Raw genomic sequence first — 20,581 nt, forward strand, 5'->3', positions numbered from 1 at the left:
AGGTTAAAAGTTAGTATTTTTATTTTTAGTTTGATACTAATAATTCCAATTACAATGACAGCTGTAACATTATCTTTGCTAACTTATAGTTTTCAGTCCATCTCTACTGCGCAGCAATCCTATTCTTATATACACTTTATTCTGCGAGATCATTCAAACGCAGGACACTGTTGGAGTACATCACCTTTAATTCTCATTGGGTTACCGTTCAGAAAGGGGAACCACATTTGCTCCTTAGTATAAGAAGCTGTGGAGCAGCCCATTCTCTGCAATGCGCATCTGGCCTCATGGATTCCCAGCATAAAGGGATTAACGTGGGTAGCTAGATGCACTAAAGATTGTTTATGCTTTAACCCCAGAACATTCTGTTTCACCGTTTTGTAATTAGGGAGAGCTCACAGAGCAGGGATTAGTTACAATTAATTCTAGGGGAGTATAGACAGTTAAATATAAATTGGTTCTGTTTGGGTCTTTATACTGGCCTACTAGTGAAATGATCTTTGTACCCCTAAATCTTCTTTTTCCTTGACTTTGTTTCTCAGACCACCAATTCTTCCTAGTCCTTCTCCTTCAAAATCCATTCCAATCCCACAGCCCTTCCGACCAGCAGATGAAGACCATCGGAATCAATTTGGGCAACGAGACCGCTCGTCTTCAGCACCCAATGTGCACATCAATACAATAGAGCCTGTCAATATTGATGTAAGTATCAATAACCGTAACGGTGGAGTTGATCAGCTTTCTTAATATGTGCTGCTGAGCTCGTAAAACAAACTACTGTTGTTGTTCTAAATAAATCATTGTTCAACTGCTTAAATCTTCATAAATCCTAACTAACAAGAGAAGAGTTTTTACCAGTCAGAGCTGGGAAAAAATCAGGCAGTCCCTTCACAGATAATATTGAATCTCTCTTGGCAATCATATCTCCATTTCTCCACACAAGCACACTCCCACAAACAATTAGTTTTAAGATAAATTCCTGAACTTGTTATTGCTAGCAACACCCCACAGTGATGCTCTTGAAAAGCCAGTAACAACTCTTGCAAGACATCCCAAATACTGGAAATGTTTTAAATGTTTGATTTCTTGTATCACTTACAATGGGAATAATGTTTCTGGCATTGGAGGATGTGGTTCTTGCAATAAACTTGAATTTGAAATTACCAGATGCTGCTTTGAATCTCAGAAATGGTTTATTGTTCCACATGTAACACCCTTAACATTCTCCTTGAACCTCCAATAATTTTCTACAATATGATTGTCTTGAATTTTTTTGTCTGTATCCTTTGACATTGTGGAGGTTGAATTTTAACATGTATGAAAATGAAGGACAAATACATTGTTTCAAACTAGGCATAATGCTGTCCAGCACTATGCAAACTACTACTAACACCAATATCTTCCCAGTTTTTCTAACACATACCTGTATCCTAGCAAGACAAGATGAGTAAGGTAATATCTTTTATTGGATCAACTTCTGTTGATGAGAGAGACAAGCTTTCGAGCTTACACAGAGCTCTTCTTCAGGTCTGGGAAATGCACTCAGGAGTGTCACAGCTAGATACAAGGTGGAACAGATTGTTTAGCATAAACAGTTAACATACATTTTCAAGGGACCATTTGAGGAAGTGGCCTCCCCAAACACCTCCCCAGTCATAGGAGGCAAAGGAGGGGGTGAAAGATGGGGGAAGGTGGGGGGGAAAGGGTGAGAGATTTAATGGATTATAGCATGTTGTAAGAAGCCATAAATTCAGTGTCTCTATTCAGTCCATGATTTTTTAGTTTCTAGCAAAGTCATGAATTTAAGCTCCCAGGCTCGTCTTTTGAAGGTGTGCAGGTTTCCTTTGAGGAGGAGGACTGAGAGGTCGAATATAAAATGATCTTTTTGTGAAAAGTGTTCACCCACATATGATATGGTATTTTTGTCTTTTAGCATTTTTCTGTGTGAGTTCATTCAAGAATGTAGTGATTGTCTTCTTTCACCTATGTAGTTGATATTGGGGCATTTAGTGCACAGGATGAGGTACACTTCACGTTGTGATAGGCATATGTAGGATCTTGAAAGGTGTGTTGTGGAGAGTGTTGACCATGGAGAGATATGTCTACTGGTTTTGTATCTGTTCTGGCAGGGTCTGGTACTGCTTTGAGTTGGTGTATCCTGGTCTCTGGGGAGCTTGCTTCTGATGATGAGCTTGGAGAGATTGGGGTTGTGTTTGAAGGCCATAAGACAGGGTTCAGGAAAGATTTCTTTCAGGATGTGGTCTCTATTGAGTATGGGTTTTAACTGTTTAATGATACCCCATATGGGTTCCAATGTTGGGTGATAGATGACAACTGGGGATGTACAGTTGAAGGGGGTTTTATTTCTATAGTGAAGCAGGTTTTCTCGGGGTATCTGAGTGACCCATTCCATGACGTGATCTACTTCTCTGATGGAGTGTCCTTGTTTGGTGAAGGAGGTTTTAAGTGTGTTAAGGTGTATATCCTGGAATTTCTCCTCAAAACATGTTCTGTGGTATCTGAGTGCCTGGCTGTAGACAACAGATTTCTTGGTGTGTTTGCGGTGGTTACTGGATCTGTGAAAGTAGGTATGGTGATCTGTGGCTTTATGTATATAGTTGTCTGTAGGGTTCCATTGTTGAAGCTGATCGTGGTGTCCAGGAAGTTGATGTTAGTGTGGGAGTGTTCTAGAGAAGGTTTAATTGGTGGGTAGTAGTTATTGAAGTTGTGGAGGAAATCTGTAAGGGAGTTTATGTTGTCTGTCCAGAGGATGAAAATATCATCAGTGTATCCCAGGTATATCATTGGTTTCATGGTGCATTTGTCCAGAAATCCTTCCTCAAGGTGGCCCATGAAGAAGTTGGCATATTTGGGAGTCATCCCCAGTATCCATGGTTGTTCCCATTGTTTGGACAAAGTGTTGTTCAATGTAAAATTGTTATGGGTGAGGATAAAATGGCTGAGTTTGGCGATGTGATTGGGGTTCTAAAGCCTGAATCCTGGCTTTTAGTACCCTTACCTGTCCGCTAGCCTGCCCTCTGAAAATCACTGAGTTAGCAGTTGAGTGGCTTTGATTTAGCAGCAAAGTTACCAAAACATAAAGATGAACAAACTCCTTGAACTTGTTATCTAAGTAGGAGCAAAAGGTTAGTACATTAACCTACTGGGTCACCAAGCCATCAAATTCAAACACTTAAGGCTCATTGATGAAAGGTGATGCACGAAGGGAATTTGCATAACTTTTCTCTGTTCAAAAATTGCTGTTTACTACTACTTGTAAAATTGCTCAGTTATTGTTATGATCCCTGGATATTTTGTAGCAAATGCAATCAGTGCATACTACATCGCAACCTAAAAGAACCTGATAAAATTAATTAACATCTTTGAAAAGAACTTGAGTGCATTTGGTGTAGAAATCAGGTACCTTGTTACAGGAAAAGATTAAGCAAAGTTTTGTGAATCGGTATCGTCCACGTAAGAAATTGGTGTCCCAGCTTCTAATGTGACATTCAAGAGCATTTTGTGTCTCAAACAACATAACTGGAAAGATGATTCCTGATTTGGTTCAATTTTCCTCCTTTCATGTTGACTAATTGCAGGCCTAAATCAATACCTACAAGCATGCATCTATTTTAACTAGATTACACTAGGTTACACTATTTGAAATTAAGATATTTCTTAAAGTTTCATACATTATTCTATATATTTTGTGTGCTACTGTAATTATTAGATTGTAAGCTCTTCAGGGCAGAGGCTGGCTTTTACTCTTTGGACAATTCTTAGTGTGATGGAACGTCAGTCCTGATGGGGGTTTGTAGGCAATACAATGATACAAATAACAATATATGAACCAGATATATACACTTGTGCTTTTGTTTATAGGACTTGATTAGAGACCAGGGGTTACGAGGAGAGGGAGGTAAGTAGTCTTAGAACTATCTTCTCTTACTAAATGTAATTACATGATTGCCTTAGCCCCTCCCCTTTGTAGTACTTCATTCCTCCAAACACAGACACAAGAGAGAAATGTGAAGAGAGCAATGAAATGTATTTATATTTGTTTGTCCGTGATGTTTAGCATCTGTCTGATAAGGGTTTCAGTCATTCACCAGTCATTCTAGGAGTGGGGGAGAGGGAAGGAGGAAAGGCTGTGAAATGGTAGCTAGTGTTTTAATTTTAAAATAATTTTATTTCTAGAGAAGGGGAATCCCCTCTGTTCCTGATGGAGCCTTGAGGATTCCCCGCAACATATACTTAAATCTCCTATCCCATTCTCAAAGCCCTTTATGCCCAGCCACTACCCTTCCACCTAAAGAGTCATCAGGGACTTCCTTTGAAGTCTGTCGACATGTTTTATGAACCTGGCCATATAAACTGGTGTGTCTCCTAAATGGCATGAGATACTTGAGCTCCTTCTTCCCCTCTCCCCAGCTGAAGCTGCTGCTTTGCTGTACTGCATGCCTTTGTTAACCTGGGAAACAAATAATTATGACTATTAAAGCCTGATCTCTTGTGTGCCTTTCAACAGCACTATTGTAGACAGCCTTAACTCTTAGCGAAGGCAAAATTAGTGAAAAAAAACACAATTATCATTTTTCTTCACGTGTCACACTCACTACTGTGAAGTCTGTTTTCCCCAGGAAAAACCCTAAGCACTGGCTGTCAAGGTCTTGTGAAAACATGTCCTTTGCTGTACTTAGTTACTTGAGATGACATAGGTGACTCATAATAAAGAGGAGATGCATGTGACCACTCACCCAGCTCCAAATAATGAACAGGCCTGATATTTCCTATTAACTGTGACTTGCTTCACCCCTCAGCAAAGTCTTGAGTTAGCCTGATTTCTCTAGCTCAGTGGCTAGGATCTTACACCTTAAGCTACAGCTGACTTTGGTTTTGCCATCTGTATCTGTTAACTAGTAAGGTGGTAGCTGGCTACTGCTTTGTGTTTTCAGGAGCTGTGATTCCTTATACTGGCTATAGTACCAGCCCCCTTTTTTCCTCCTTAAATCCGTGAACCTACTGATAAAGAAGTTGCCCATTTTAGCTATCTTGTATGTCTTGGTAGCTGTGGCTTTCAACAAGTTTTGCCCATTATGTCTAGCATTTAAATGTCATGCTATCATGTCAGTTTTAACTTTGGTCATAAGCTGTCTGCTTGGCATCTGAGAACAATTGGCTATTCCCATTCTTGAAAGCATGTTTTTAATAATTGGAGATGTTTTTTTCCTTCAAAATCCAGAAGTAGTCTATGAATAGGAGTCAAAGCCTCCTAGTTATTTCCCATGACTTCTTTCATTTCTTCTGTGTGTCTGTCTTCCTGTCTCTGCCTGCCCGTCTCTTTCTCTCTAACAGCCCCTTTGAACCAGCTGATGCGCTGTCTTCGGAAATACCAATCCCGGACTCCCAGTCCCCTCCTACATTCTGTCCCCAGTGAAATAGTGTTTGATTTTGAGCCTGGCCCAGTGTTCAGAGGTAGTTGGGCTCTTCTTTCTCGTTTTCACCCCAAACAAAATAAGTAACACCACAGATGCTGTTTGTGCCTCACCCTCACACCGTGTGTATGTAAGTGTGTGAGTTTACCAAAACACATCAGTTTTTTGCTTGGCCTGGCTGGAATGCTTTGAATGTGCTTTTCACACATACTCACTTCAACGTCTATACATATGCAACTACTGTATGTTAAATCTGACTTAAAGGTTCTAAAGCAAGGAATTTCAGAGTTAAGGTTTCCATACTGTCCCTAATATAACTTGTTTATTGCAGGGATCTCAGATTGCAGTGGAATGAGGCCAAGGACACAGTGACATCCTTAACTTTGAATTTTCTTGACTGTCAATTTAACGTTCTAAGAGTTTTCTATATTTTAACATTCTCTGTTTTTTTAAAGTACTGTAAGAAATAAAATGCAAATTGCAAACATTTCCCTTGATATTTTGTTAGGTCTTAGGCTTTTGGAGATCACGTAAATGTCAACTTGCTGTGATTCATATGTTTTCAGAGAGTAGCACTGACATCAAGTTGGGGATCTAGATAAGTTGGATCAGATCAGACACTAGTGCAGTTATTGCAGTTCTCCGCATAGTCCCATTAAAGTCAATTCTTGTTTGTATACTAAAATTACTAAACAAGACCATCATTTTGACTTCTTATCAGGCCTAAGGATCTCTCAGGCATGAGGCTGTCAATAGATTTGTTGTTGTATTGTACAAAATCCCAGAGTACTCAGTGAGATTTCATATACTAAAGATACCAAGTATTAAACAATAGCCTACAATATTAATGTATATGTGTATATAGATAGATAGTAATGGATAGTCCAGTGCATATTGTATATGTTTTTCAAATACTACTATCCTGGCTGTTTCAAATATTTGTGTTTCAGAATACTAAGAGCAATTCACTTTATGGACTAAACTCTTGGACCATTGTTCCAATGATCTTTTAGAAGAGAGGCATTTGCAATTTGGTTTTTGTCTAACAGACATGACTAAACAAATCAGAATTAATTAAATATAGTGCATAAAATATATCCTCAGATTGCAGGCTGATGGCTTGGTGTACAAGTTTCAGTCCAAGAGAAGCTGAAGTAGTCAAACTATAATTACTGGAAAAACAAGGCTTCTAGATTACTTACAAATAGATTAACTAAAGCAGTTCTAACTTTGTGCTGTAATCATATTCTCATGGAAGGATGAGTATTGTGTTGCTATCTCTGAATCTAGTGTTTAAAGTTGAGTACAAGAACCTACCTCTAAGGAGGAAACCATTCTCTTTGAACTTTGACATTACAGCTAAAATCTATGATAAGGTAGAAAAATTGCATCTGTACTTTAAATGTCAGATAGTTACATTGAAATATTTGTAATTCAGAAAAATGGGAAAATTAACACACAAAGCCTAGCTACTACAATATTAGTATAAAAAGGAGGAACTATTAAAGTATTAGAATTAAAAACAAAACAAAACCACCCTTGCAAAATCAGTGGTTTCCAACTATTGGTACATGTCTGCTTAGGTAAGACACCTGGCATATTTATCAGTACTGGTGCTTCACACCCTTGTGATAATATTCTAGCTACTCTTTCCCAACCTTTATGATGAGTTTTCATGATGATCTGTGTATCCCTTTTGTCTGCCTCCTCTTTTTAACACTGGGTTTTGGAGCAATGAGATCAAACCTAATTGAAAGGGCAGTAGCAGCCAAGGTCTCAGTCTAGCAGACAGGTATATCCTGTAAAATAGGAACCATTGAGCTAGTTCAGCAGTTATGAATTGGAATTTTAATACTGCATCAGTAGAAGTCTCCTTTCTAACAAGAATGGAGCTGCTGCATGAATCAGAGGAAGGAAAAATAAGTGGCTAGTACCAGTTCCTCAAGCACCACTGTAATAGAAAACATCTGTGAAATACTGGAGGTTTTGCATGGTGACCTGTAATGATTAGCAGAGCAGCACAAACTTAACTAATAAGTGGCCCTGTTTTATGTCCCTTGCGTTGGGAGTGTCAGTTTAACCTTGCTACTAATAATTATAGGATATTTTAGAAATTAGTATCTAGTTTGAAGTGTTCTGTATAAACAAGCATTGAAGCTCTGAAATGCAGTCCTGTTATTAGTGACATTTCTCTGTGTAGCTTTGTTTACATACACTGTATGCTAGGCAGATGGACTGCTCTTTTTGTATTTAATGGAATAAAACTCAAGTAGCTAACTAAAGTACTTGTTCTATTGAATCCCCAATGCACTCTAGTATGCTACTTTGAAATAAGTGCCCTCTGCTAGCAGCTAGCTTTGAAACAGCCAAATGTTTTTGAGATGGCACTTGAGGACTCAACTGGAAAACATCCCCAGCTTTTATAGTCCATCCATTTTAATCCCAATTTGTTGCATCCCTGCAATTGTCAGGGCCCTAAAAAGTTGGCAACAGCAAGTCTGGGAAGCTGGCTCTGTTAACTAAAGTATTACATTTTTATTTTTGTTATCAAAGAATCTGGATATATCAAAAATAATGTGTAGTGGTGCTTTTGTTTTTCAAAGAGACTGTCCTTTTAATAAATCAGTAATAAGACATTGAAGACTCTTTGGCATACAGGAATGTTTGCTGTAGATTAAATTTTGGTCTTTCCTGCTTTCTGAGTAAGACTTCAATACAAATCAGATATTAATACAGTATTCCTAAGTGCACGTTTCCGTACTCTTAACATTTACATTTGAGTTTGGAGATACAGCATCTTAAACACAATTCCTGCACTTAATATTTTTTACAATAGATTAATATATAAACTATCTTTATAAAAAAGTTTACATAAAAATTCTTCCATTTATCTAATCTCCAATTTAGGTTCAACCACCGGTTTGTCTGCCACCCCACCTGCCTCTTTGCCTGGGTCCCTTACCAGTGTGAAAGCTTTACAGAAGTCCCCTGGACCACAACGAGAGAGGAAGTCATCCTCATCCTCAGAAGACAGGAATAGAATGGTAAGGAGCAGATCAACTATGTTTTACTGCTTTTGTATTAGGCATCCTTATTCCTTCATCAAAGCCATCTAGAATTATTCTGGAGAAACTGATATTTGCTATCATATACGTTAAGCCAATAAATAAGATAACAGGACAACATGAGGCTACTTGGACTGATGTATGAATTAGTTGTAAATCACTGAGTATATACAGATTTTCTAGGTGACATCCAAAAGATTCTATATGCTTCATAGCATGGTGCTGATCTCCCTGAGAGAAAAACTTCTAAAATTTTCTTACATCTCACAAATGTTAGCTTCCTGATTCTAGATTTAGCCTAATCCCCTGAAAGTTATTGGGTTTTTAAAATTAGCAATTTAACCATTATTTGTCTTTCAAATTCCAACCTAGTCATGAGTTTTTTTTGGTTTATTAATAATATCTCAATTTTACTTGTAATAACTTCCAAAAATCTGACTCAGTGATGAATGCCTCCATGATAGGAAATTATTTAGTGCACCTCTGTGCCAGAGTACAAAGAGGTACAGTATGTGCTCATCTTGAAAAAAATCAAAACCACTTAAGAGTAAAGATTAAATTATAAATAAAATATTACTAAGTATTTACTCTGGAAATCAAATGAAAATAAATTTTGCATGATGATAAATGACCTATTAAGTCTTCAGGTTTAGAAAGATACCCAAGTAGCCTTTAGCTGTGAAGAAACCTGTTTTAATGAAGATTACTACAGTTGCATTTCTTTTCAAAGAAAACCCTTGGTCGACGGGATTCAAGTGATGATTGGGAGATACCAGATGGGCAGATTACAGTCGGACAAAGGATAGGTTCTGGATCATTTGGAACAGTCTACAAGGGAAAGTGGCATGGTATATAATCATTGTGGCAAAGTACTGTTACCAAGCTTCATAGAGGAAGTTGTCTGGGTGTTTTTTATTTAATTTTTCATTTAAACAAAGCAGTAGATCAAATGTGTGATACTGGAACTTCAACAAGTTAAGAAACAGATCTCTTGCTAATTTTAGTGAGCAAAGTAATTATCACACTAAAGATTAATCCTAATTACTCATGAGCCTGAAGTTCCATCTTTTATTGAATAAAGATTTCCAAAAGTATGTGTATGTGTGTTGTGATCTATGTTGCATTTCCTCATTGAGTCATCTGTGTATACTATATACATCTTAATTTTGTTTATTAAATGGCTATTTTTAAGGTGACGTGGCCGTGAAAATGTTGAATGTTACAGCACCCACGCCTCAGCAATTACAGGCCTTCAAAAATGAAGTAGGAGTGCTCAGGTAAGAATGTGTAAATTATCTTTTTGATGACATTAGATAATCAATATGCATTTACATTGCTTCAGGAGTTATAACTCTTGTGTATTCTATTCAGAACACTGCACTTATTCCCATTATAATAATATTCAGAAGGCGAAATAACTAGAATTTTTCAGAAATATTTTGGACCTATTCCTAGTTTTTCCTTTCTAAAGATAAATTTGAACAGTGAGCAATTCTTGAACTGTCATCAGAAGTGTTTAAATCCTTCCATATAGTGAAAGAAGTTTAGAATACTGCACACACCCAGGCTGTGATATTTCCTTGATGAAACCTGCATTTGTATATTAGTATGTCTAAAGGCAGCCACATCATCTGGATTGTGAAATTTCTATTAGTGCTTTAATTGATTTCCAGTAAAAATTTTCTTCTACAGGAAAACACGACATGTGAATATCCTACTTTTCATGGGTTATTCAACAAAGCCACAGTTGGCTATTGTTACACAGTGGTGTGAGGGCTCCAGTTTGTATCACCATTTGCATATCATTGAGACCAAATTTGAGATGATCAAACTAATTGATATTGCACGGCAGACCGCACAAGGCATGGAGTAAGTATTGCATCACTTGTTTGCAAATAAACTTTGAGATAATATTAAATTCTTCTTTTTCTTTTGCTCTGCACTTTAAGTGCAAAATGAAGTTAATATCTATGTACCATGGCCAGAGACCTATCCTGATGTGTCACATCAGTTTATGACAGTACTGAGTTATTGCTGCTGAGGAAAAGAGTAAAATAGGCCTTCTAATGTACTATTGTTAGAAGCATGGAGATATGTTACTCAACAAGGAATATTGTTCCAAGAAATAATATTTCAGCAGGAAATAAAGGTACTTAACAACAACAATGAAAGGTAGTTAGATAAACTTTAGTATGTGTAACTTTAGTCAGTCTATTTATCAAAGCCCCTGTAGTTCTCGTATTAAGAAGAGTGAAACAGTAAATGAGCAGAAATCTGAAAATCTGTATCCAGAGTATTTGATTAAAAACCAAATCCTGCAAACCCTTTAGCTATTGCCAACAATTTATTATAGTGGATGATCAATTCTAATATAAAACATAGAGTTTCAGGACTGAAGGAAGAATATTTATCAAAAAGATGGGATGTCAAGGTTTAATTGTGAGCTCTGAGATATAGTGTCAGGTTTAAAGCAAAGGAGCAAGTCAGCAGTCGTCATGATCTTTAACCTGAGGCTTATTAACACTGAGATTTTACCTAAAAATCCTAAAATAGCAGTAAAACAATAACTTTGGGGCTGTAATCTGTTGATTACTTTGAGAATTCATATGTGTGCTGTTTATAGTTTAGAATACAATCATATTTCATGCATTCAGTGAAAAACTCGGGTTGAATTATGTACAACAGTTGTAAATATGGGATTTTGCAAACTCTACTTGCCTTCTAGTAATTTATACAGTTTTACACATTGTAGGATCCCCATTCCAAGGCATCTAGCACCTTACAGTAAAAAATAAAATAGGAATAAAACAATCACTCCAAATGCGCAATGAGACAGAACTTTGCAATATACCAGAGAAGGCAGATTACCTCATTAGCATTCAGGATCAATTTCTTTACAGTTAACTTAAACATGTCAACCTCCAGTTCTGATACAGATATTTGAGTTTCTAATTTAAATAATATAATTCAGTATTTTAATAATACAGCTATTCATATCAACCTTAAAGAGCTCAGGACCTGATCCTGCAAGGACTGTGTGAGTAATCCTAACTCACATGGGTAGTCCCACTGAAGTCAATAGGACTATTTTTGTAAATAAGTGTTTATTGGACTCATATTCTGTACTTCAACAAATTAAAATACTAGTAAGGTCAGGATTCACCCTCTGACTGAAAAAATATCAAAGTGACTAAAGTTAATAGGACCAGTAGATAAGATGCTATGCTGAATACAGTGGTATTTTCAGTCAAGACTTGGTCTGGGGGTCACCATAAAGAAGGCTGAAAGCTGGAGCCATTCAACACAGAAAGTCATTTCAAAAGCTTTGGTTGAAATTCCCCGATGCTGGCTTCGAATGTTGAGTTAAACATTCAAAAAACAAATAAAAAACAAGGTTTCTGCAACATGGCGGGTTATGTTGTTCTTCAGCAATGTCAGATTTGACACTGGAAATCTAATTCTTTCTGCAAAACTGCTCCTGATTTGATAGGACTATCAAGGGTAACTGAAGATTTACTACTTTGACTCTATGCATATTTAATATGTAAACTGTTTGTTACTTCACTAGACTAGAGAGTGTACATTGAGCTATTGATGAATGAAACATCCCTTAGCCCACCCATCCCAAAACATTCTTTGTTTCTTTTCAGTTACTTGCACGCCAAGTCAATCATCCACAGAGACCTCAAGAGTAATAGTATCCTTTCCTAAAGATGTGACCTCGGAACATGACACCAAGCCTCTTTCTTCTGCCAGAAATGGACTTCCCAAAGTAAAAAGCAGCTCACAAGTGACTCTTTTCAGAATTCTTAGAGGAGAGTTGACATTTGGGTGGGAATGGGGTAATAGTACCAAGAGCAAAATAACATATACTCATTGCACCTTATAATGTGTTCACAAAGGGAAAACAAGTTTTCTTGAAGTATCAGCATTCACTTGAGATAACCATTCATCTTATGAACATGGGAAGGATCCTGACAACTCACTCACAAACTTCCATTATATCTGCAGTTTCCAGCAGCCCTTTAAGAATTTGACATTGTAATGTGATCATCTGGTCAATAGTCTGCCTAGTACTAATCTAACCATTATAGCTATCTTTAGAGCAGGGGTTCCCAAACTTGGTTTGTGGCTTGTTCAGGGTAAGCCTCTGGCGGGCCGCGAGACGCTTTGTTTACCTGAGCGTCCACAGGTGCGCCCGGTTGCAGCTCCCAGCAGCCCTAGTTCGCCGTTCCCAGCCAATGGGAGCTGTGGGAAGTAGTGCGGGCTGGGCCACTGCTTCCCACAACTCCCACTGGCCGGGAATGGCAAACCATGGCCACTGGGAGCTGCGGGCGGGCATACCTGCGGACGGTCAGGTAAACAAAGCGTCTCGCGGCCCGCCAGTGGCTTACCCTGAACAAGCCGCGAACGAAGTTTGGGAACCCCTGCTTTAGAGGATAGGACTTCACAGGTGCTGGCTGTTTGGAATCTAGGCCTATGAAAGAACTGATAACTTGAAAATTATACTGTGTATGGATGCTACAAACTGGTACACGTAACACTGCAGGTAGAGGGTCATTTCATGTGTTCGTGCGTGATAGGAAACTGTAGGATCAGTGCTTCTTTTCCTTTACATCTCCTCCATAGATATATTTCTTCATGAAGACCTTACTGTAAAAATAGGTGATTTTGGTCTAGCCACAGTGAAATCACGATGGAGTGGGTCCCATCAGTTTGAACAATTGTCTGGGTCCATTCTATGGATGGTAAGTAAAGGGGAATGGTGTATTCCTTTCAAATTATTTGGCTGTAGATGGCCTTTGAAGTGTCAGCTCCTGTTCTTTCAAAAGCTTTCCATTTTGACCAAAGGTCTCTGAACACCACCCCTCAAGCGTGCAGACATATAGAATCTGACTTAAGAAGACATGGTCAAGATCAACTAAATTAATACTTGTAACTCTTCTTTAAATACATTTTTAAAAAATCAGCAAAATCTGAAATGTTCTCATGTTTGTTTAAAAATAATTTGCTTTTAAGTTTGATATATTCAAGTGTAGCTGTTGTGAAGAAACTGTCATAAAGATTATCCAGATTGATTACCTCTTCAGAAGAAACTTATTTAAGGACTTCTGTTTAGCTCAGCTTCACCCCCACCCTCCCCCCACACACCTTAAAACTTTGATCGTGGTCCGGGTTGTTTTAGCACTGTTGTAATTCCAGTTTCAAAATTGCTTCTCAGTCTGTAAAATGTCAGTTTGCTTCTCATAGTACAGTAATGAACTCACCCAGTTTGATAGCCAATGGATTTAGAAATTCATGTTCAGATCCACCACATTAATGCTGTAGGCCCAGCAGTTCTGGACAGAGCCATCTCTTGGGTACGGCGAATCAGGGCAACCGCTCTGGGCTCCATGCTTCAGTGTGGGTGTCGTGCAGGGCAGGGGAAGGCGCCAGTCTGGCCGGGGGGGGACGGGGGGAGGTAAGGGTGCCTGGGGCTCCAGGCCAGCTCAGAGGTTGGGGTTACAGGTTTAGGGAACCAGGGGGGCCTGGTGCCGGTAGCAGGGGTTGGGCCTGCACTCACTGGTGGGAAGCGTGTGTTGTATTTCTTTTTCTTGCTTGCCCACTGCCGCACTGGCCGCCAGCATCCTAGGGCTGCCAGAACACGACAGTGCCAGGCTGACTCCATCCACTGCCCTTCTTCCCTGGACCCCTCCCTTTTCTGGGAGCCCCTAGCACAGGTGCCACCCTGTGACTCTCCATCTTCTCTCACCCCCCAGCACTTGTGTCTCCTCCCCACACCAGATTTCACCTGTATAAAAAATGTTCAGGGGGGGCCATTGAGGCTGATTTGTCCCGAGCCCCGCAGCCCCTTAGGGACGACCCTGGTTCTGGAACATCTGTTTCCAGCAGTGGACCTGAACAAATCCAATTACATGTTTCCAAAGTTACAAGATTTTAACAAATACCTCTGGGACAGTAACTAACTGAGAGAAATTGGGTAATCAGCACTGAGGAGAGAGAGAGAGAGAGAGCACATGCATGGAAGCCTGTGCGTTTTCCTGTTGAGCAGTCGGAGCCTAAAACTGAAAGACTGCGTTTGCGTGGCACCTCACTTGGTGTTGTTTCACTGTTTGTTTGTTCTTTTTTAATGCAAAAGTTTCATATTTGGTGTGTGAGATGGCAGCCTGACATGGTAAAATGCAGAATAATTCTCTTTCCTTTTACAGGCACCAGAAGTAATCAGGATGCAAGATAAAAACCCTTATAGCTTTCAATCAGATGTATATGCATTTGGGATTGTTCTTTATGAGCTGATGACTGGGCAGTTACCATACTCGAACATCAATAACAGGGACCAGGTAAAGAGAGTATGGGTTTGGGGAGGTTTTGATTGTACTTTCTCACTTGTCTGTTGTAGATGTTAGCTGCAATGTAGAATAATTTAGGCTAGTGAAATGAACGAGCTAATGTTTGTCAGCTGTCCCTTCTGCTCAGTGTAGATCCACTTTGGTCTCTTTTAATCCTTTTCTGTTTTTCTTACTGCAAGTGTGCGTTTTCAGATTCTGAAAACTATGTGGCAGGAATCTGCTTAAAGAGAGAACTTGTTATTTGTGGTAATCTAATTTAGTTTTAATGATCTGCAAAAAGCAGGTGATCTTCCGTATATTCACGTTTATCCTCCTTCCTGATTACTTCAAATTAACATAGCTTTGAAAAATAGTCCAGGAAAAGAACTGAGGAGGCCAACAGATTGTGTCCTATATTCATCTCATACATTGAAAAGCACATACATTAGTTAATTGAAATTCAGGATTTCAAGCCGCTCCCAGGGTCTGCTTAGTGAAACACATGGCTTTCTAAAGTGTGCATATCCTGGAAGAAGATAAGACAACTAATAAGATAAGAAGACAACTAATCAGTAAGTCGCACAGTGTTGAGGGAACATAGTGTGCCTCCATGTAACAATGTTCAGAGGCCTTACTTGCTTCATAATTTTCCAGTTTAATGTAGAAATTGGATGTATGTGTGTGTGTCATGGCCTTTAGTGAAAATTGTCTAAGGTCTGGGTGATGCCATTTGTTACATTGTTTGTGTCTCCATCCCTGTTTTTCTAGTGTCAATACTTGAGAAATGCAGCCATAGCAATGTTCATCCACAGAACTTAATTTTATATGGCTGTGTGACAGGGTGCTATCAGCAGCACCCTGATCACTGACATTGCTGCAGCCTGGAGAAGGCTGAAGGCCCAGCTGAGGGCAATTACACACTTTCTGATGGGGGACTGTGAGCATCTGGGTGACAATCACTGGGTTAACAAGGTAAATGGGGAGAATATAAGGGGAGGAAACAGTCAGTAAGAGGCAGCCTGGGAGGGGCTCAGAGGGTGAGCCTGGGCTGGGGAGTGAGGGCTGCAGGGAAGCCTACCCTTGCTATAAGCCGGTGTTGCATGCTCTTGTTATGTAAGAGGGGAATGAATACACACTTTGGTGAAAGATAAACAGCCCGGTGTGTGTTTGTGACTGAGAAACCAGCTTAACTGGCCAGGTAGTGAGGTTCACCAGGTAGTGACAGAGGTGCCCTGTGACAGGCTGCTTCCATATATGTCAGAATGCTTCACAGTTCATCAGATCTTGAGTGACTCATTTGTTTTCTTGTTTCTGCATTTTACATCTTTTAAAGGAGGGGGAAATGCCCACATTCCCAGCCAGTGGCCTGTAACCACGTACAAGTTGTACTTGGCCCTGTTTCATTTTAATTTTTTGACAGCTCTGACTCATGAATCAGTTTTGTCTACTTGGTGATAGACGAAACAAATTTTAAACCACAGGTGCAGCTGATGTGTAAAATGCAGTGAAATGCCTTGAGTTTATCTTCCTCGGTCCATTGACTGAAAAGGAAGTAAACAGGGCACTGTATGTTTTGACAGATCTAGGCCATGAAGAAAACAAACAGTTTAGCTATGACATGAAAAGTTAAGTCCAAGTTTGACAGTGGGCAAAATCTGTGTCACTCCTGCTTATTGGCTCTGTGATGTAATTGAACCCTAGAATGCCTCTTTATACATTATGCAGGCCTTAGATTAGGACTACTGTTCTTGTGTTGTTCCCCTACTCGTAAAGTTTAAAAAAAAAAAAAGTCCTTAATGTTAATTAAACCCGTAATATTGAAATCAGCAAACAAAAACAAATTATCAATAATTTCAGTGTTAAATATTTACTGTAGTCGAAAGAATGCTGTCTCCTGGATGGCAAAAAGTCTGTCTCTTTGGAGCAGAAGCAAGGGGTAGACTAGACAAGTCTTTACATAGGATACATAGTTCGTGCTTGCGAGTTTCTAAAGATGTTGTGGGGGAGCTTCAGGCTATCTCCTAAAGGGAGGGCAGAAGCTCTTTGGGTCCAAAGTTTAAATAAGGAGCAGTAGAATATGTTAACTTAAGCAGCCTCCATATGTAACTTGACGTGTAACTGTTTTGCCTCCCATACAAGACATAAAATAATTACATTTCTTTAAATGTAAAGTCACAACACGCCTGCTGGATCCAGCTGCATAGTTATTCAGCGAAGGTAGTGATTGTCTGTTACAGCATGAATAGATCTTTGACTAGTTTGAAGAGGTTTTTTTAGTATCAACACAATGTTCAAGCTCCTTATATATTTATATTTGACCTTGACTTGACAGAATATTTTACCTTGACTTGACAGAATAGTGTCTGCTTCATATTTCTAAAAGAATAAGCACCACAGTTTACTTTGCCTTCTCACTAGATATTTGTTGAGTTAGGGTTGTGTGCTTCAGTTTTAGTCCTTTCTGAAATACAGGCCTTCCCTGTTCAGTATATTGGTATTGAAAATGCAAGATCTGTTTCCAAACAAAGCAGACCTATAGCATTCTGGTTCTGTAGAAGAGAGGTAATCTCTCCTTTCCCAATATGTTACGAAAAAGTAGTCAGAAGAGAATTAGGAGAATTTATGATGGAAAAGTACAGTGTCATATGTTTCTTTAATTGTCCTAAGGTGTGAATTTGCCACTGACTTCTGGATAAAATCATGCAAAATAATTAAATGGCACAGAATATTTATCCTTTAGTCCTGCAACAGAGCCATTTAGTCTTTTTATTATAACCTCTTTTGGTGTTCAAGAATTGTTCCTTATATATATTCCTGCAAATAGTATTGTCTACTAGCATTTATGATTCCCCCTTAGTTCCTTTTTAAAAGGGGAAAGGAAAGAAGAGCATAACTCCTTTTCTACTGAAATGATTTACGAAGTATATCAGCAAAGTCATTAGTCTCAAATTGTGTGGAATGTACTATACCAGATACTTCTGCATATGTGTAGAGAACTACTGCTGGAATATTGACAGTTAAATATACGTAATTCTTTCTGATTTGTTACATGGTTTTGTTTTATGAATTTTCCCTTTCCCTTTTTCTTTAAAAAGATAATTTTTATGGTGGGACGAGGATACCTGTCTCCAGATCTCAGTAAAGTGCGAAGTAACTGTCCAAAAGCCATGAAGAGGCTAATGGCAGAGTGCTTGAAGAAGAAAAGAGATGAGCGACCCCTCTTTCCACAGGTAAAAAATTTCCCCATTTTGAATTGAGGTGAGAGGTAAAAAATAGTCTAGTGGTTCTCATCCATATTGGGCTCAGGACCCATTTGTAAACTTGGATGGCCTGCCGTGACCCAGTAAATAGCATTAGTGCTAAAAACATTTGGCTTATGAAATATTTCTTACTCACAATATATTACTCCTGAAGGAATTCTGCGCCATTGCGCGTGTGCATATTTCATGTGCCGTGCACATTTGTGTGTGTGTGCAGAAAACAGCTTCTGCTGAAAAGTTGATGCAGTTCCGCCTTCTGCTCACCAGAGGGTGCTGTGGCGCTAGAACACAGCAGCTGCTCTTGGCAAGCCCTAGCTATGATAGGGAAGAGAAAAAGCCTGCAAAGTCGTCTTCACAGCTCCTGTCAGGCCAGGTCAGGAGACAGGAGATATGGGATGACAGACGGTGTGGGGTTGCTGGGGGGGTCACAGACAGGTGCTCATCAGAGCTAGTGTGGGGAGGACAGACTGGGGAAGGGGCTGAATGGGAGTGGAGGCGCAGGGCCACAGGAGGAAGGGAGGCGCAGGGACACATGGGGACAGGGGGCGCAGGGACACATGGAGATGCGGGGAGGGGACTGGCTGAAGGGGTGCAAGGACACATGGGCAGGAGGGGAGGGGGTGCAAAGCTTGGGGGGAGGGGTATGTCTGAGTGGTGGTGGGACAGAGACACATGGGGATGGGCAGATGGGATGACTGTATGGGAGAGGCTAGGGCAGGGGTCGGCAACCTGCAGCTGTGGAGCCACATGAGGCTCTTTGGATGCCCCCTTGCGGGCAGCCATTTTTTTTGAGGGGGGTGAGGTGCAGGCTCTGCCCCAGGCAGCTCTGGGCTAGCAGTGCAGCAGGGTTCAGCAAGCTGGCTGCCTGCTTGTCCTGACCCCACGCTGCTGGCACATCTCTGCGCGCCCCTTGCGGGGAGGGGGCAGCAGGTCTCTATGGGCTGCCCGCGCATGCTAGCACCACCCCTGCAGCTCCCATTGGCTGGTTCCTGGCCAATGGGAGCTGTGAGGACAGTGCTGGGGGCGGGGGCAGCATGTGAAGCCGCTCCCTTCCCCCTGCCTCCGACGACCCCCCCCTCCCCCCGCCGCCGCCAGGGGTGCGCAGAGACGTGGCAGCTGCTTCCGGGAGTGGTGTGGGGCCAGGGCAGGCAGGCAGCCTGCTGAGCCCTGCTGCGCTGCCGGCTGGGAGCCAGCCACCTGTGGTAAGCGCCACCCGGCCAGAGCCTGCACCTTGCACCCCCTTCCACACCCCTGCCCCAGGTCAGAACCCCCTCCTGCACCCAAATTCCCTCCCAGACCCTGCACCCCCTCCTGCACCCCAACCTCCTGCTCTGTTATCAAGGAAGACTGGCATCCAACAGAAGAGGTGGAAGGTTTGTATGCAGGGGATTCGGAGTCTGATACAAAGCCAGCGTGAGGTTCTCATAAACACATAATCCACCACAGCACAGGTGTAGTTATTGTATCATCTCAGGTACGCAATGCTCCTGGCACCCCGTGATTCAGAAAGGCAGAGACCACTCAGCCCCCAGGGAGCACCCATATTGTACAGTGACATTGCATTACTGTGACCCCCTGCCAGGATAATGGCCTTATGCAGAGCCTCACTTGAGGGACTGTCACGTCACTGCAGGCCCTGTAGCAAATGTGTTTTAACAAACCCAAATCTAAATGCAAGTATTTGCAGAAGAGATGGGTCCAAACTTATTTGTATGTCAGTAACATCAGTAGGCCCCAACTGAGATCAGGTCCCCATTGTTCTAGCGGTGCTGTACAGATACAGGGGGTGTGCCTAAATTGCAATCAAAAGCGTAATTGCAGCTCTGCTAGCTTTAATCTAGCCACTCTGGCTAAAGATATAAGTGAATATGCAATGGCATGGACCCAGCATGGTTTAACACCACAGCTGCATACCCAGGCTGTGGGCAGTCTGGTACAGTCCTCGCTGAAGCTCCTAGATTCTAGTCGCATTAAAAGTATTGGTGAGTAGTAGTAACTTTAATATGTTCAGTTATTATTAGTTGACAAATTCCAACTCTACAAGTAGCCTTGCGTGTGATGCAGCTATCGAAATATTTTGGGCAAAGACAAAAACAAAAAAATGGCTCTTCTTTGAAAGGTTGCTGACCCCTGAGCGAGGGTCTGTATGGGGACGCTCCCTAACAATCCCTCCCCGCCCCCACAAAAAACCTGTTCCATACTGTTCCCACCCATACCCAATAACCCTTCAAGTTCATACCCAGAATTCTTCCCAGCAACTACTTCTCTCTCCCTCAGCTACTCTGTTACTCCTGACTCCCCCAAGCCTTTGCGCTGCTTCTGAGGGGTGTGGGAAGTACGGTTCTGTACTGTAGTTTAAATGAATTATTACTCAGAGTTCTGTATTAATATGCCTAGTAAGGAATCTGTTTGTCAAAAAACATTTCCTGAATCTTTTTTGTTGTCTGTATTATTACAGACATACTTGCTGACAGGTATTTTGAAATAAATGA

The 20,581-nt window shown here is 40.6% G+C and overlaps 1 protein-coding gene across 3 annotated transcripts in view; it reads left to right on the forward strand.

Moving 5' to 3' along the window:
• Window positions 1-20,581, forward strand: part of BRAF (B-Raf proto-oncogene, serine/threonine kinase) — a 119,306-nt gene that overhangs the window by 81,861 nt on the left and 16,864 nt on the right. The window contains exons 8-19 of one of the 3 annotated variants that reach the window (XR_012156060.1): window positions 543-702; window positions 3,883-3,919; window positions 5,356-5,475; window positions 8,343-8,479; window positions 9,231-9,348; window positions 9,693-9,777; window positions 10,193-10,369; window positions 12,151-12,197; window positions 13,130-13,248; window positions 14,710-14,841; window positions 15,598-15,801; window positions 17,925-18,002. Coding sequence is in view for 2 of the 3 variants with exons in the window: in XM_073322392.1 (XP_073178493.1) it covers window positions 543-702; window positions 3,883-3,919; window positions 5,356-5,475; window positions 8,343-8,479; window positions 9,231-9,348; window positions 9,693-9,777; window positions 10,193-10,369; window positions 12,151-12,197; window positions 13,130-13,248; window positions 14,710-14,841; window positions 17,925-18,059 (1,267 nt within the window). In the remaining variant the exon portion in view is untranslated. Of the gene's footprint in view, window positions 1-542; window positions 703-3,882; window positions 3,920-5,355; window positions 5,476-8,342; window positions 8,480-9,230; window positions 9,349-9,692; window positions 9,778-10,192; window positions 10,370-12,150; window positions 12,198-13,129; window positions 13,249-14,709; window positions 14,842-15,597; window positions 15,802-17,924; window positions 18,060-20,581 lie in introns of those variants that run through there. The other 2 variants (XM_073322392.1, XM_073322400.1) reach the window with 2 other exon arrangements.

Source organism: Lepidochelys kempii, chromosome 1 (genome assembly GCF_965140265.1).
Source record: "Lepidochelys kempii isolate rLepKem1 chromosome 1, rLepKem1.hap2, whole genome shotgun sequence".
Lineage (NCBI taxonomy): Eukaryota > Metazoa > Chordata > Testudines > Cheloniidae > Lepidochelys > Lepidochelys kempii.